The sequence below is a fragment of the Dromiciops gliroides genome, chromosome 4 (assembly GCF_019393635.1).
Source record: "Dromiciops gliroides isolate mDroGli1 chromosome 4, mDroGli1.pri, whole genome shotgun sequence".
NCBI lineage: Eukaryota > Metazoa > Chordata > Mammalia > Microbiotheria > Microbiotheriidae > Dromiciops > Dromiciops gliroides.
The window spans coordinates 237,985,952-238,004,064 of NC_057864.1; the positions used below are offsets into that span (position 1 = coordinate 237,985,952).

The 18,113-nt window shown below is 43.7% G+C and overlaps 1 protein-coding gene across 1 annotated transcript in view; it reads left to right on the top strand.

Moving 5' to 3' along the window:
- The window catches only part of TNXB (tenascin XB), an 83,938-nt gene that overhangs the window by 60,163 nt on the left and 5,662 nt on the right, over positions 1–18,113 (top strand). The window contains exons 26-33 of the mRNA XM_044002257.1: positions 76–402; positions 1,074–1,400; positions 2,114–2,440; positions 3,384–3,683; positions 4,103–4,390; positions 5,223–5,501; positions 16,779–17,102; positions 17,379–17,705. Coding sequence (XP_043858192.1) covers positions 76–402; positions 1,074–1,400; positions 2,114–2,440; positions 3,384–3,683; positions 4,103–4,390; positions 5,223–5,501; positions 16,779–17,102; positions 17,379–17,705 — 2,499 coding nt within the window. The remainder of the gene's footprint in view (positions 1–75; positions 403–1,073; positions 1,401–2,113; positions 2,441–3,383; positions 3,684–4,102; positions 4,391–5,222; positions 5,502–16,778; positions 17,103–17,378; positions 17,706–18,113) is intronic.

Genomic DNA, 18,113 nt, shown 5'->3' on the forward strand with positions numbered 1-18,113 from the left:
GGATGAGGAGCAGGACATCACTATCTGTAAAATCCCCTTCTCCAACTTCTCCTCTTTCTGTGTTTCTCCTCACAGCCCCACATGAAGAAGAGACCCCTGCTCCCACAGAACCAGCCACTGAGGCTCCTGAGCCCACAGAGAAGCCTGAACTTGGGGAGCTGACTGTGACAGAGGCCACCCCAGACTCCCTGAAGCTGTCCTGGACCATCTCCCAAGGAGACTTTGATTCCTTCACAATCCAGTACAAGGACAGGGATGGGAGACCCCAGATTGTGCGTGTTGGGGGAGACCAGAATGAGGTCACTATCTCTGAGCTGGAGCCTGACCACAGATACAAGATGAATCTCTATGGATTCCATGATGGGCAGCGTGAGGGCCCAGTCTCTGTCACTGGCAAAACTGGTAAGTGAGGGACAGCAGAATCAACAAGCATGAGGCTCAAAATGGGGACCTGTTTATCTCTTATTGGGTTTGGCCTCCTGTCTCCATGTCCTGGGACCTTGAAACTTCTGTGACCAGTTTGATTCCTCACCTGAGGTGTCAACCCCAGATTCTCTAGCACTCAGTGGAAAATGAAAGCAGAGCATGGGAGAGCCAGAACCTCTACTGTTCTCTCCTTTGCTCAGGCCTAGCTTCTTGTGACTGTGCCCAGCTCCACCTTGGGAGTTCTGCATGTTCATGTGTCTCAGACACTGCTTTTGATCATGCAGGACTCCTCAAGGTCCAATGTATAGATTTTTTTTTTTTTTACGGGGCAATGGGGTTAAGTGACTTGCCCAGGGTCACACAGCTAGTAAGTGTTAAGTGTCTGAGGCCGGATTTGAACTCAGGAACTCCTGAATCCAGGGCTGGTGCTTTATCCACTGTGCCACCTAGCCGCCCCCAATGTATAGATTTTGATTAAGGCTATTCTGTGACTGACTGACTGTAGACAACAAAATCTAGACATGAGATGGAGAAATTCCTTTCCACTTCTGCAGATTTAATCCTTGAAAGAAGAACTGAAGTGGCAAGAGGTCACAACTAACAAAATCCCCAAGTCCAATTTCTCCTCTTTCTGTTTCTCCTCACAGCCCCACATGAAGAAGGGACCCCTGCTCCCACAGAACCAGCCACTGAGGCTCCTGAGCCCACAGAGAAGCCTGAACTTGGGGAGTTGACAGTGACAGAGGCCACCCCAGACTCCCTGAAGCTCTCCTGGACCATCTCCCAAGGAGACTTTGATTCCTTCACAATCCAGTACAAGGACAGGGCTGGGAGACCCCAGATTGTGCGTGTTGGGGGAGACCAGAATGAGGTCACTATCTCTGAGCTGGAGCCTGACCACAGATACAAGATGAATCTCTATGGTTTCCATGATGGGCAGCGTGTGGGCCCAGTCTCTGTCACTGGCAAAACTGGTACGTGAGGTATAGTGGAATTCTCAAGGGTGAGACTCCAGTGAGAATATATTTCCTTCCCATTTGTTTACTCCTGTCAGTCCCTTGAAGTATGGTCAATAAGCCTATGAACTCTTCCTTTATCCCATGTCTGTTGCCACAGTTTCCATTTTGCTTCTTCCTACCTATTTAATGAGCATGACAAGTGGTTTGCAGCTGAATGGGAAAGGGACTAGGTCACTGGAGAAAATTGTCAAAGGTGAAGCTCAGGATGGAGCTCTGCTTCCCTCCTGTGGGTCCTTGACCTTCTATCTCTGTGTTCATTCTACTTGTGCCCTATATCTGTTGCCTTTGTGCACATTCCAAGTAATTCCCCAGACCCCATGGTTCTTATCAATGCTATGTAGAAATGGTTATTGTCGGTGGTGTTTGTGTTCTGTTGTCTACTCGGCTATTGACTGTTTCAGCCATTCAGTCTCTCAGGCACCTAGTTCTGCCCTCATTCACTTGGTTGAAATGCTTCTGGCACTTTTCAGGTATCTCTGAAATTCTCATGGGAATGTCTTTCTTCCTGTAATCTGAAGAACTTGCCTTTCTGTGAGTGTGCAGGGGAAGTTATTTCTCCCTACAGTAAATGTATTCCATTTCCACATAGATTACAGAACAAATGCCCAGGAATTAATCTCTCCCTGAACCCACTCCATCTTTCTTTGTTTCTTCTCTCACAACTCCAGAGGAAGTAGTAGAGGAGACCCCAACCCCCACAATCCCAGCTACACAGCCTCCAGAACCCACCAAAGAGCTCCTCTTGGGTCAGCTGACAGTGACAGAGGCCAGCCCAGATTCTCTTCGACTCTCCTGGACTATTATCCAGGGAGATTTTGACTCCTTTGCAATTCAGTACAAGGACAGAGATGGTCGACCCCAGATAGTTCGCATTGAGGGTGACAAGGATGAAGTCACAATTTCTGGCTTGGAGCCTAATCACAAATATAAGATGAATCTCTATGGTTTCCAAGACAAACAGCGTGTGGGCCCTATTTCCACCATAGGTATGATAGGTAAGTGATCAAGGTTGGTCTTTCAGGGGTGATAGATTATTTTCCATTTGCAATGACCCCCGTTCTAATAAAAATCTCTCTGCAACAAGATTTTCCTGCTCCATACGGCTAATAGCTTTATCTCAAACAGTAGTCCATTCTGATTCCATCCAGAGAGGGCTCTTTCATATTCATTGCCTTGGAATTGGATCTGTATCTCTTTAGTGTCTTGCCACTAGGCTCTGCAGAGAGGGAGCGCTTACGTTTTTTGTGACATGGATGATTTCAAGGTGGCAGCTTTGCGGCAGGGGAAAGATCCCAAACCTCAAACCCCAAAAACCTCGAGTTTGGCTGCACCCAAGCTGACTCTGCCACTGACTCACTCTTTGAACCATTCGCTTCAGCTCTAACACGTCTCCTCATATGCTTTTGCTGCCTACTTCACAGTATGGTTGTGAAGCTCCAGGGGTTTTATGTGTGAAGGGTTTTGTAAGCCATAAAGCACCACATAAATGTCAACTCTTATTAGTAACAGGTTAAGGGTGGGAACCAAAGGATGTCCTCAATACCTGGTTAACCAGGATACCCCATTTCCAAGCCATTTGTTGTATTGCATTTACTAGGAGCTAGGGAAAGTTGTATAACCACAGTTTATTATTTTTATAAGTGTATTGCATAGGAGCATAGATTTAGAGCTAGAAAGTCTAGTCTAACCCCTTCATTTTACAGTTGAGAACCTGAGGCCTAGACAGGGCAAGTGGCCTGCCTAAGCTAACCCAGGGAATAAGGGGCAGAGGTGAGATGTGAACCCAGGTCCTCTACTCCAAATCAGCACATTTCCACTCTACTGTTCTATGGGGCTAGTACCTCCTTATATCCCTTGAAGAGGAATAATTCGTTTGGGAGACCCACATTTACCCTTCTATGCCCAGTTCATCTCTGCTTTCTTATATCTCTGTCCCAGTCCTAGGAGAAAAGACTCCATCCCCCACTGTCTTGGTTAAACCCCAGCTGGGGGAGCTGACAGTGACGGAGATCACCTCAGACTCTCTGCGCCTCTCCTGGACTGTGACTGAGGGCCCGTTTGACAGTTTCATGGTGCAATACAAGAATGGGGATGGACAACCTAAGGTGGTTCGCACCGGGGGCAAACAAAAGGAAGTCATCCTCTCTGGCCTGGACCCTAACCACAAGTACAAGTTGAATCTTTTTGGTTTTCACGAAGGCCATCGTGTGGGGCCCATCTCCACCATTGCTGTGACAGGTGAGTAGGGAGAACAACGAGGCTGTCTGGGGTCAAGGGGCCTGGACCTGCTTTCCTTCCAACTGGAGACTAACCCAAACCCACAAAAGCAGCTGTGCCCATACTTTCCATCACCTCCTCCTTCTGAGACCCCCAAGTCGATCTTCTGAGATCTACTTAACATGGTTAAGAACTGATTGTTTGAAAATTGGTTGCTCGGCTGACCTGGTGGCTGCTATCTGTTCCTCTTTCCTTCAGGTGCCTTTCCTGGTAGTCCAATAGTGCTTTACACTGGGTTCCCTAGGATACTGGTACAAAAATTTCTCCAGAGTTCACTTAAGTGCCTACCTCTAGAACTTGGAACCATCTCTCCCACTCCAAATCCCCAGGACTCCCCTCTCTATCCTGGTTCAGCTGTTCTCTGTTCTTCTTTGGACTAGCTCCTGAAGCTACTGAGCCCCCAGCAGAGCCCTACCTAGGAGACCTGACCGTGACTGATGTAAGCCAGGACTCCTTGCACCTCACCTGGAACGTCCTTCAGGGTCCCTTCGACTCCTTTGTGATCCAGTACAAAGATAGAGATGGGCGACCTCAGGTAGTTCCAGTAGCAGGTGATCAGAATGGGGTCACTGTCTCAGGCCTGGAGCCCTCCCGGAAATACAAGTTCCTGCTCTTTGGACTTCACAATGGGAAACGCAGTGCCCCCATCTCTGCGGATGCCAAGACCCGTGAGTGCACAGTGGAAATCTGCCAGGAAAAGGCGGGCTTTGTTTTTTCACATCCCTCTCTGCTGCTGTTAGAAGTCTGGAGTCTTGTAATGGCTTTTGTTCCTGTCCTCTTTCACCCTCTACTGGTCATGATTAGCATATTCTTTCCTCCATTATCAGAGCAGAGAAACCAATGAGCCCTTTGTTACACAAGGACCCTGAATCCCACCTTTGCAATACCCAGCCCCTGCCTCCTTCCCAGCTCCTGATACAGTGTGAAGTCACACCAAGGGCACTCAGGAGAAAAATGTATTCAAATCGCAGTGCCAGTATTTACTAGCCTGTGTGACTTTATGTCATTTAAACCTCTCCAACCTACCTACTTCACAGAGTTGTTATAAGGAAAGTATTTTGTAAACTTTGAAACTCTGTAGAAATGTGGGCTACTGCTACTACCTGATTCTTTTCCCTTCATTCTCTTTTCTAACCCTCACTCCTACTATCATATCCTACCTCCCTTTCTCTTGGTTGGTTTTTTTTCTATCCCTATAGATTTATTTATTTTTATTTTTTTATTTAAAAATTTTTTTTCCCTATAGATTTCTAGATAGAAAGTGTAGTCCCTACACTTTGGGTCTTTATTCTCCCAAGACTCCTTCCTCAGAGACCCCAGCTAGCCTACCCTTAGAGGAGCTGCTCAGGATAAGAGTTGCCTTCTCTCTCTATCCCTTCCTCTGTTTCCCTCTGTTTTTGTATTTGTCTCTTACTGATTTATTTGTCTTCTCTCTTTCTTTCTTTCCCCTCCCCTCCATCTCTCTTCCTCTCTCTTTTCTCATTTCTGTCTCTCTTGCAGTCGCAGCAGTGAAACCATCTCCCCTCTTAGGGGAGATAACAGTGACAGATCCAACCCCAGACTCTTTGCACCTCTCCTGGACCATCGTTCAAGGTCCCTTTGACTCTTTTGTGGTCCAGTACAAGGACAAGGATGGGCAGCCCCAGATGGTGCCTGTAGGAAAAGATGAGAGAGAGATCACTATCTCTGGCTTAGAACCCAACCGGAAGTACAAGTTCCTGCTCTATGGACTCTTTGGCAAGAAACGAGTTGGCCCTATCTCTGCAGATGGTACCACAGGTAAGTAGGACCCTCAAGAGAGCATATTTCTCCTCCCCCTCTTCCAAACAGGACTGTCCCCAAGCTTTTCCAAAAAAGTTGCTTTTTCTGAACTCTCCCCTCAAAAAGACTGTGTAGCCTCCCCCTTATAATTAATTTTACTTCCCAGTTATCCTCAAAGTTCTAGCTCCATCTGTCTGAAATCTTTTTTTCTGCTCTATAATCATCTATTATCAACTTGAAGGCCATCCCATCTTGGACTTCTCTCCTCTTGGTTCATTTTGGTGGCAGCTGTGGAAATGCCCAGAGCCACTTTGTGAAGGCAAACTGTATTGGTCACCTTTTCTTCTCTCCCATGGCCCCTTCTCCTTTCTTAGTCATCATCCCCTCACTCTTTTTTTTTTTTTTTTAGTGAGGCAATTGGGGTTAAGTGACTTGCCCAGGGTCACACAGCTAGTAAGTGTTAAGTGTCTGAGGCCGGATTTGAACTCAGGTACTCCTGAATCTAGGGCCGGTGCTCTATCCATTGCGCCACCTAGCTGCCCCCATCCCCTCACTCTTTTTTTTTTTTTTTTTTTTAGTGAGGCAATTGGGGTTAAGTGACTTGTCCAGGGTCACACAGCTAGTAAGTGTTAAGTGTCTGAGCCCGGATTTGAACTCAGGTACTCCTGACTCCAGGGCTGGTGCTCTATCCACTGCACCATCTAGCTGCCCCTATCCCCTCACTCTTAATAAGGTTTTCTTTCCTTCCTAAGTTGCTTAAAAATGGGGGCAGCTAGGTGGCGCAGTGGATAAAGCACCAGCCCTGGATTCAGGAAGACCTGAGTTCAAATGTGGCCTCTAACACTTATTAGCTGTGTGACCCTGGGCAAGTCACTTAACCCCCATTGCCCACAAAAAAAAAAGAGAGGTATTACTGAGAGGCAGCATAGTCTAGGAGATGGAGTGACAAAATAGTTAGAATAATGAAGACCCAGGTTCAAACCTCATCCCTTCATATTTATTAGTTCTGTGATCCTGAGAAAGTCACGAAATTTTTCTGAGCTTTAATTTTCCCATCTGCAAAATGGAAATAATACCTATAGTATCTGCCTCATGGGATTCTTCTGAAGCTCCAATGATATATTATACAAAAAGCTTTTTGCAAACATTAAAGTGCTATATAAATGTCATCACCACTACCAGTATCATTTTTATTAAAGAAAGAATAGCCTCCTAGCTTCTCCCCAACAACCTCCTCCCTTAGAAAAATGGGAATATGAACTTTACCCTGATGTACTGAATTAGTTCATTATTTATTTCTTTATGTTTTACTTAATTCATGTTCATTGAATTGCATGACATCAGTGTCCTAGAGAACAGAAATGTCATGGTCATATAGATGCTAACTAGCAGGGTTGAGGTTTGAATCCCAATCAAGTGCTCCTTCCATTGCACAATGCAGAGGGTGCTAACGGCATTTACAGTCCTTTAGTACTATAGAAACAACAAAACTTAGCACATAATTTATTTGCCAATAAATATCACCCACCTACCCCTCATTGATTTGCTGGTGACAGAAAATATTTAACTGAGGGGGAAAATGTATAAAAGCTTCCAGTATTAGGAGGTTTTCCTATAACAGCACAACAAGGTGTGAGTTGTAAAGGATTTGCTGAGTTTTCCTACAATTTCACAAGGGGTGAAGTTCCTTAATAATGTTGAGAAGATATATGGCCTTGGTAATTGGATGAAGGCAGCTAACACCACATAGCAAAATTAGTGATTTGCCACAAGAATCATTCATAATCTTTGGGCCAGGTATGTGTGTATGTATGTATATGTGTATATATACATATATGTGTATGTATGTGACTGTGTATATACACATATACATGTGTATATGCATTAAATTTATGTGTATATAAAACATGTATGCATGCATGTAAATCATTTAGAAGTTTAAAAGTGGGAGATAGTCAAAGCTTGTAGCAGTTGTAGGATAGGGTAGTAACCTAGGTTGTTAAGCAGTACTATTTTTCCCCTTTTCACCCTACTACTGACTCATCACCTAGATGAATTTCCAAGTATAAATGTTCTTTCTATGCTCTGGGAAGCTGTCTCAAAGGATCTAGAATTCTCTCTTTCTCTCTCTCAATCTCTCTTGCTCTCTCTCACTCTCACTCACTCCCTCTCTCTTGCTCTCTCTCAATCTCTCTTGGTCTCTAGCTCTCTCTCTCTCTAGCTCAGAACCCCCAGCCAGAGATAGCACTCTGGCAAAACACTTCCATGTTAGGACTCACTGCTCTGGGACTCACTACTCTGGGGATATTCCCCCTTCAATTACCTCCTCCCAACTACATTTGCAATAAGTACACACAAATTAGAAAAGATCTATGGTTAACACTGTTTGTAGAGATGAAGTACATGATTTTTTTTGTTTTGTTTTGTTTTTGTTTTTTTGCTTTTTGGTGAGGCAATTGGGGCTAAGTGACTTGCCCAGGGTCACACAGCTAGTAAGTGTTAAGTGTCTGAGGCCGAATTTGAACTCAGGTCCTCCTGACTCCAGGGCCGGTGCTCTATCCACTGCGCCACCTAGCTGCTTCTTGAAGTACATGATTAATGCAAAGAAAGGTAAATAGACTTTTCCAGAAGGAACAGCTTCCATGAAGGAGCCCCAGGGAAGAAAAGACATATAGCCTTGGAGTCTATAATCTGAAGGTTTTTCATCAGCACAGCTCTGTTCTGACAGCCCTCATATAAAATCTGCCCAAGCAACTTCATTTTCTAGAGTCTTTGCCTCTTCTTTTGTGGCAGCTCCTTCACTGATTCTCATGGCCTTCCCCTTCTTCAGACTCAAGTGTCATCAGAGGCTGAGTATTCTTTGAGTCCCTCTCAGATTTTCTGATCTGACTTTTGCAGATCACTTAAAATCATGGCCTATAATTCTTTAGCCTATGAAGTTGTTTTCATTCCAGTTTGTTGGGGACTTATTCACACCCTATAGAGGTATCAGCTAATATGGACACATTTTACAGTTAAATACCTGTTAATTTTCTGGCTCCTTTTCAGTAATTAGGTCTGTGAAAGATTAATTTCTTAAAATTAAGTAGAAAACTACCAGATGTTGGGCCAGTGTGATCTTGTACTCTGTCCTGCCCTGCTCCCTGCTCCCCATCCCCACCCAGAATCACAGAACCTTTAGGCATAGCCTCAATGGTCCAGCCCCCACACAAAGTTAGTTCTCTATGTCTTATACCCTACAAGCAATCATCTAGCTTGAAGACTTCCAAAGAAGGGGAACCAACCCTTTCTCAAAGTAGCCCATTCCATTTTGGGAGGGCTCTAATTGTTAAGAATTTTTTCCTGGAGCAGCTAGGTGGTGCAGTGGATAGAGCACCGGCCCTGGAGTCAGGAGTACCTGAGTTCAAATCTGGCCTCAGACACTTAACGCTTACTAGCTGGGTGACCCTGGGCAAGTCACTTAACCTCAATTGCCTCACTTAAAAAAAAAAAAAAGAATTTTTTCTTGACATCAGGCCTAAATTTGCTTCCTGAAACTTCTGCCCATTGCTCCTGGTTTTGTCCTAGTGAGCCAAATAAAACAAGTTGAGTCTCTCCTCCATGATAAGCCCTTAAATACTTAAACACAACCATCATCTCCTCCCTACCCTAAGTCTTCTCTTCCTTCCACTGGACTAAGGACCCTTCACCCTCCTGGTCATCCTTTTCTGGTAGCTCTCTAGGTTATCAGTGTTCTTCTTAAACAGAGGTATCCAGAAATAAACATAGAACCACAGAAGAGGGCAGAGTACTGTGACCATCACCCCACCCCCTTCCTGGAAGCCGTGCCTCTCTTAACATACTCCAAAGTTCCATTAGCTTTTTTGGCTGCTGCACCACACTAGTGACTCATATTGAGCTCATAGTTCGCCAAAACCCACAGATAGTTTTTTCTCTTCAGAACAACTATTGTCTGATCATGCCACCCCCCCATCTTATACTTATGAAGTTGATTTTTTGAACCCAAGTGCCAGACTTTACATTTATCCCAATCGAATTTCATCTTGTTAGAGTGAGCCAAATGTTCTACACTATAAAGATCTTTTTAGATCCTTGTTGTTTCAGAGGAAAGTCTGTCCTCATTATCTGTGAGGGAAAATTCCAAACAAGGAATTGTCTCTCATGAGAAAAACTCCTAAGTTTTTGCTTTTCTCTGTCCCTGTTCTACTAGATTTTTTCCAGGATCTTGAACTGAGATCAGGATCTTGAACTGAGATTAGTACTTTCACCAGTGGCCATTTAGAACATTCCAGTCCCCCAGAATATCCTAGCCTAGTTGTGAACAAATTCCTTTTCCATTCATTCGGTAAGCATTTATCAAGCACCTCCTATGTGCCCAGGTACCCAGGATACAAAGAGAAAAATGAAATGGTCCCTTCCCACAAGGAGCTTACGTTCTATTTGGGGGAGGTGAGGGAATACAAGATTTACCCAGTTAAGTCAGTTCAAATATATATACACAGAAAGTATATATATGTACACAGAAAGTAATCTCTGGGGTTTGCGAGAGATCTCAACCTGGGAGGAATCAAGAAATGGCTCCTGGTAGATCTTGAACTGAGAACCTTGAGTGGAACTCAGAGAAAGAGGTGAGGTGAGAAAGAAGGGCATGTGAAACACTGTGTGTTGGGCAGCTAGGTGGCACAGTAGATAGAGCACCAGCCCTGGAGTCAGGAAGACCTGAGTTCAAATCCAGCCTCAGATACTTAACACTTACTAGCTGTGTGACCCTGGGCAAGTCACTTAACCCCAATTGCCTCACCAAAAGAGAGAGAGAGAGAGAGAGAGAGAGAGAGAGAGAGAGAAACACTGTGTGCTTTTGGTTCAGCTGAAAACAGACTTGGAGTTTTTTAAAAGGAACTTTTTTAAGGAAAGAATGGGGAAAGCAAACCAAACAGAACAAAAAAACCTTGAAATGATGAATTTGCAGAACAAAGCTTCTCATGCTAACCTTCACCCAAGGCTGACCATTAGTCGATTTGGCTGGCACAGCTCATGGGATATAAGAAATTTCACAATCCTTGTCTCTTTTCCAGTTGACCCCTGTAAAGATTCTCTGATCTGTTCTTAATGATTTTTTTTCTCTGGGTTTAGGCCATCCTGCTAAACTAGCAATTGTCTTCTTCACCCTCCTGGCATGTCTCTATGACTTTAATCCCCAAGAAACATTACTCTTTTTTTTTTTTGGGGGTGAGGCAATTGCGGTTAAGTGACTTGTCCAGGGTCACACAGCTGGTAAGTGTCAAATGTCTGAGGCTGGATTTGAACTCAGGTCCTCCTGAATTCAAGGCTGGTGCTCTATCCACTGTGCCACCTAGCTGCCCCAGCATTACTCTTTCTTTTGATATTTCTCTCTGTCTAGTTCAGTCTGCTTGAAACTTTGATGAAGCTGGGCTTCTTCATCTATGTTTCTAAGCTACCATGTGGGCCTACATAACTTAGCCATTATGTGACCTTGATGATGGGGTCCATCATTTCCTGTTGGAGCCTGTCACTTTCATGTTATTCCCTGAGATGGCCAACTTTTACCTCCTATATGAAATATGCTTCCTGTTTGTGCCTTCTGTGTTCCCATTTCTTGTATGAGGAGTACCCTGGCTCCCAGACCATTGACAGAGCAGAGATTCTCCATAGATCCAGAGCCCAGTGAGTGAGCAAACCTTCCCTGGCACAGGTCACCAGCAGCTCTGTTCTCCTCCCCAGGCTCTTTCTGATGATTCATTTCATTGCCTTTCCCCAAATGAGAACAGTTTTTCTACAATTTAGTCACTCTAGTACTACAATGTCAAAATGATTTTCCACACGTACTAACAAAAACAAATAATTTATACCAACAATAAAAGGAGAGGCGTCACCTCAATCCAATCCAATCCAACAAGCCTTTCTCAAGATCCCAGTTTCAAGTGTTGTAGAATTTGCTCTCCAAGGGTGTCCCTTCTCCATAAAGGAAGGCTATCCTAGTCAAGTAACCCAGGTCTTGTGCCCATAGTTTTTCCTTTTAGGTCTGTTTCTTAATATCTCCCTGGCACTAAGGCCAAGGAGCCCCAGACTGGATCCAAGCATGATAGAATTAATTGTCCAATTGCCTCCTTTTCTTCTCCCTTTCTCCTTTCCTTCCACTTTAGCTCCACCTGTTATGCCTCATTTCCTACTCTTTCCCCTTCACTTGGCCTCTCAACCCTGGGGACAATTGGAGGGGAGTGGTGAGGGATAAAGGAAGGCTTGACTTCATGAGAAGAATATGGAAAAAGTTGATGTTACTGTTCCAATGATTCAGCTACCCCCCCCCCCCGAAGCAAAGGAGCTGGGGGGGGGTGTGGGCAAAAATTGGGGTCACTGACCTTCACCCTACTCCCAGGACCATGAGTCATTCTAGCCAGAGAAGAGCAGGGGCAGGGAGCCAAACTAGGAGCTACATTGACCACAAACTGAGATTTAGGATGTCAGAATTTTCTTCCTAAGTCCCTAATTACTTTTTTCAAGGTCTCAGAGACATGTCTGTCCCATCCTATCCCTACCCTAACCTCAGTTTCCTACCACTCCGTTATCAAGCTCCCTCCTCAAACCTGCCCCATGTTCTCCCCATGCCTGCCCCTTTGTCTATCTACCCCACTTACCCTGAGCCTCCTTCCCATATCCACTGTAGCTAGGAGGCCTGCCTTGCTGTCCTTGGGAAGTAGGTATAGACAGTGTTATGTGCCACACAGGGCAGGTCAAGAGAACAGAAGGGACTGAGGGGTAAGGGGGTGGGTGGAGATTAGGATTTAAGGATGGGAGGGGTTGTTACTATGATTCATGAAAAGAGATTAGCTCAACTACTGCTTCCTGCCTCAAAACTTGCTATTTGGGGGCGTCTCCAGGGCAACTAATATTACATCCTTCTCATTGTGTGCTCCCTTCATAATTCTGGCCCTTTCCTGATCAGAAGACTTGCCAAGACCAGGCCTCAGGGGCAAACTGAGGTGGAGAGGATCTCCTCTCCCCCTTTTCTAATAAATGACTAATTTACTTATTCAACAGTTGGCCTGACTGGTATGTGATTTATGCATTTATTAAGCAGCTAGCCAAAAATAAGTGGTGGTAAAAGGGGCCAGGCTGAGAAAGATGGGGAGATCTGTCCCCCTTGGGGCAGAAGGGAAGTGCAAGTCTAGGCTCTGCAAATTTGAAGAGGGGAGGCTCTGAAAGGGAATCAGCTGATGTCCCATAGTTCCAAAGGCCAAGACCAAAATTAACCTATTCGTGTCCATCTTTTTTTTTCTAAATCCTAACCTTTATTCATCTTGACAACAGTAAAAAATATGAGGCCCTGAACTTCAGAAGAGCTTGGGCTGAGAACACTTTTTGAACTCTTTGCTGTTTATTCCTGTACTCTCAGTCTATTGGTTGTTTTTTTTTTAAATGTTTTCATTGTTTTTCTTTTTTTTTTTTTTAGTGAGGCAATTAGGGTTAAGTGACTTGCCCAGGGTTACACAGCTAGTAAGTGTTAAGTGTCTGAGGCCGGATTTGAACTCAGGTACTCCTGAATCCAGGGCCGGTGCTCTATCCTTCATTGTTTTTCTACCATAGTAATTTCCCTAATATTCTGCTTCTCCCTGACCACCCAGACACTAATAGTATATAATAATAATATGATAGATAGAATAGAATATGTAGACATATATAGAGAGACAGAGAGAGACAGAGACAGCGTGGGCAGCTAGGTGGTACAGTGGATAGAAAGCTGGATGGGGAGTCAGGAAGAGCTGAGTTCAAATCCAGACTCAGTCATTTACTAGCTATATAAGCCTGGGCAAGTCACTTAACCGCTGCCTGCCTCAGTTTCCTCATCTGTAAAATAGAGATAATAATAGCACCTACATCCCAGGGTTGTTGTGAGGATTGAATGAGATAATATTTGTAAATATCTGCAAACCTTAAAACACTATCATTAATAATAGAACATTCCCTTATAACAGGAGAAAAATAGTTAGGCAGAACTAGCCAACACAGAAATTATATCTATCTGTGTATAATATCTGGTACCCACAATTTCTCCTCCTTTACCTAAATGAGGGAGGTATGTTTTATCATCATTTGTATTTCATCATCTGACCTGTGGAACCAAAGTTGACCATATTTGCATTTGACTTGACTTCAGCTGCCTTTGAATTTTGTTTTGATTTACAGTATTATAGTATATAGTACTCCCAACTCTGCTCTTTTTGCTCCAGATCAGTCATATCAGTCTCCTCATGTTTCTCTGAATTCCTAATGTTTACTATTTTTTATTGCACAATCATATTCCAATACCTTCCTATACCACAGTCTCTTTTTAGTCATTCCACAATCAATGGAGAGTTTCTACACACACACACATGCGCAAAATGCTGCTATGAATCTGTTGATAGATATGGGACTTTTCTGTTTTGACCACTTTGAGGTATGTATTCATTAGTGGGATCTACAGGTCCAAGAGTATGACTAACTTGCAGCTTTACCAACAATGAATCAGTGTACCTAACTTTGAATATCCCTTCTAGCTTTTACCAACTCCACCAGTTTTATGGATGTGAGGTGAGACTTCAGGGTGGTTTTAATTTGCATTTATTATTGGTGACTTGGAACATCCTTTCATGTGATCATTAGTGATGTACAATTCTCCTTTTGAAAATTGCTCATACCCTTTGACTGCTTACTTACTGGGGAATGACTCAGCCATATAAATTTATTTAGGTTATTTCCCTAGATATCCTTTTTGGCTATAACACTTTTATCTAAGATATTGGATAAAAAGCTTGTTTCATTTGTCTTCTTTTATTGCGCTCATTTTGTTCATACAAAAGCATATTTTTAAAAAAAATTTTGTATAATCAAAGTTGTTTTCTTTGCCCTTTGTAATCACTTCCCCCTTATTTGGTTATGAGATTTCTCCCTAACTCTCTTTAAATTCTCTTCCCCTATACCTCCCCTAGAAGAAGATTCCCCAACTGTGCTTTACCCACCACCCCAGGTGTCAACTTAATGTCCTGAGTAGCTACATAATTCTTTTCTCCTTTCCTCTCTTCTGGAAAAAATCAAGATCTCTTTGGCTCTGAGGGCAACAGAAAAAGTGGCATAGGTTGGGGTAAAGAGGAAGACCTGGCTAGCATTCCAGCTAGATGATAGATACTTATTAAGCATTTGCTGTTGTGTGCAGAGCACTATACTAAGAACCAAGAAGTAGATGAGTGGTGAGAGGATTCTAAAGTGATGAAACGGACCTTTCCATCTAGTTGGATAAGTGAAACAGTCATCCATTAAAGAATTTCAAGAACAATTACAAACAACAGTTACAAAATAATCTAAGTTAATAGGCCATGGGTCTGTAAATTATAGAAAATAATATTCAGAGCCTTGGGGTTTTCGAAGGTTTGTCAACTGGACCAAACCTCTTGCCCTACAGAGGCCAGAGCTGAACAGACAGAGCAGGCAAGAACAACTGTGCAGAGACCAAGGCCAAAGTTTATTTTCTTTGGTGAGGGAAACAGCTTGCAAGCAAGGAGGGAAACTAGAGACATGTGCTGCCCCCATCCCCAATGGGGGACCTGAGGCAGTGGGGCTAAACCTTGATTTATATGTTTGTGTCTAGACAAAGAATCAAAAACACTGTAGTATAGCAATAGTAGTAAGGCATAACAGCAACGGTGAGGCAAGGTCATCTAGTGACAAAAAGTCCATTCGTAACAGGGCTTCATGTCTGGGCCTGTTGGTGCTTGCCCCAGATAAGGGACCATCAGTTCTGTGATTTAGTTACTGCAGTGTTCATCCAGAGGGTGAGTGCAAAGAATTGTTGTTATGCCAAGCTGAGGGCACAGCTTGCTTACTGGGCCTTAGCTCTGGAAAACAAGGTGTCTCCTAATAGTATCTTGACAGGTTCTAGCTCCTAAAAGGATTCTTCTACCTCATTTCCAGAGTGGTTATGAAAAATTCACTTTGTAAAACTTAAAACAATATCTAAATGGAAGCAATGACTAAGCATGGATCTCAGGTGGTCTGGGATCACTCATTTCCATTGTTACCAACAAGTTCTGAGCTTTGCCCACTGAGCCACCAAATAGCCTGACTTAGGGGTGGGAAAAGCCCCTTTCTCCTTAGTTCAGCTGAGACATTGTTGGAGTTTTCTGGAAGAAACTTCTAACTATTAGTCTGACAACCAATCAGCATTTATTAATATAGATCATTGTGTTAAGCACTGGAAGATTCAAAGACAAAAAATGAGATAGTCCTTTCCCTCAAGAAGCTTACATTCTTGTGTGTGTGTGTGTGTGTGTGTGTGTGTGTGTGTTGGGGGTGGGGAGAGACATGTATACATATGAGCATTTGAAGTATATCTAAAATAATACAAAATAGTTTGGGGAGGAGGTGATGTCCTAGCGGTTTGGAGGAAGGAGAAGATAATATAGGAAAGAGGAACAGGGAAGGTTTCATGAAGAAGGTGGCCCTTGAACTGATTCTTCAAGGAAACCTGGGATTCCAAGAGTCGAAGGTTTTCTCAGTTAAATATTTCCCTGCAACTTCTAACTGCATTGATTTTGTTTGTGCAGAAACTTTTCAATTTTATGTAAAAATTGTCCATTTTTTCTCCTGTGATCCTTTCTGTCCCTTATGTGGTCATAGATTCTTCTCCAATCCATGGTTTTGAAAGGCATTTCTGCTCCTTCCTTACTCCTCTAATTCATTTAGGATGTGACCTTTTATATCTCAATTATACATTAATTTTGGAACTTGTCTTCAAATGCAGTTTCAGATGTTTTTCTAAGCCTATTTTCTGCCAGACTTCTTCAGTTTTCCCAGCAGTTCTTGCTGAATAGTGAGCCCTTATTACCAAATTTTATGCTACTAGTTTATTTCCTTCTGTATGTTATGTATATAATCTCTTCCACTGATTGACTTCACATTAATACCAAATCATGTTTATGGTTATTGTTTTGTACAGTTTGAGATCTGACAGTGCTATGCCTCCTTCCCACCCTTTTTCATCATTTCCCTTCACCACTATTCTTGACCATTTGTTTCTCCAGATGAATTTTTGTCATTGTTTTTTTTTTAACTCTATAAAGCAATCTTTTGGTAATTTGATTAGGAAGTAAATTAGTTTAGGCATTATTGGCATTTTTGTTATATTGGCACAGCCTAACTATAAGCAATTAATGTTTCTATAATTATTTAGGACTCTGTTTCTGTACAGTATTCTATAGTTTGGCTCAGTCTCTTTCTATATCTCTTTCTTTGATGCAGCCCAAGAAGAAGAGGCTGTGACTTCTTTGGCACCAGCTACTGAAGCCCCTGAACCTCCTTTGGGACCCCGCCTAGGAACATTGAAAGTGACTGATGTTGCCCCAGATTCCTTGGGTCTTTCCTGGACAGTGCTACAGGATCCCTTTAACTCCTTTGTGATCCAGTATAAAGATAAGGATGGGAAGTCTCAGGCAGTGCTCGTGAGGGGAGACCAGAAAAAGATCACTATCTCTGACCTGGAGCCCAATTGGAAGTACACATTTCTCCTTTATGGACTCTATGATGGGAAGCGTCTAGGCCCCATCACTACAGAAGGCACTACAGGTGATAGCACCAACTCACAACAGAGCTCTAGGCCACAGAATCAAATGTCTATCTTGTGCTATCCCACCTACCTCCACTCATCCTTTGGCTCTAGGAAAGAGAAGGTTGGGGAATATTGGAAATATCTACACAGAAGTCATGAGTGTGGAGGGAGAGAGCATCCCAAAAAAGGAGGTGGGGGGCCCCTCATGACAATAGAGGTTAAGCTGAAAGCCTAGGTCAATAGCAAATCAAAGTCTGACTGCCTCTTCCCCTCCTTTCTGGCCCACACTCTAGGGCTGGCTCCAGCTACACAGTCCCCTGGGGGCCGCCTGTCCCAGCTGTCTGTGTCAGATGTGACCCAAAGTTCCTTCCGGCTGAATTGGGAGGCCCCACCTGGTGCCTTTGACTCATTTCTACTTCGTTATGGGATCCCGGAGGTCAAGCCTTCGGAGCCACTGTACCCCCCTGTGCTACAACGAGAGTTGACTGTGCCTGGGATCCAACGTTCGGCAGTTCTTCGTGACTTAAGGCCTGGAACCCTCTATGCAGTAACACTTTATGGCCTTCGTGGTCCCCACAAGGCTGATAGCCTCCAGGGCACTGCTAGAACACTCAGTCCAGGTATAGCTTGTCATGGCCCACGGCCTCTGGGCGCTATCCCTAACTCTAGTTCAGGCTCCATGACTCCCACCTAGATAGTAAGGCAGATTAGCACCCTCAGCCCCCTTCCCCAGGAGGAAGAGGGCTTAATCAGGAAGATGGGTAGGTGGTGGGTGAATAACAAGGTATTTTGACAGAGATGAGCTCCCAGTTTCTTCCTGCCTCAAAAAATAAGGTGGAGGTGGTAATTAAGGGTAGCAAAAGACACACATGATGGTGTGAGTGTGACTTGAGCCTTTGGAATGGGCTTTTTATCCATTTCCGTTTCCAGGGCCTTGAGGTAGTAAAAGAAGGGTGAATAAGTCATATAGAAAGAAATAGCCAATAAGAGATAGAGGACAATATGAGAGAGAAGATCCTGGCCAAACT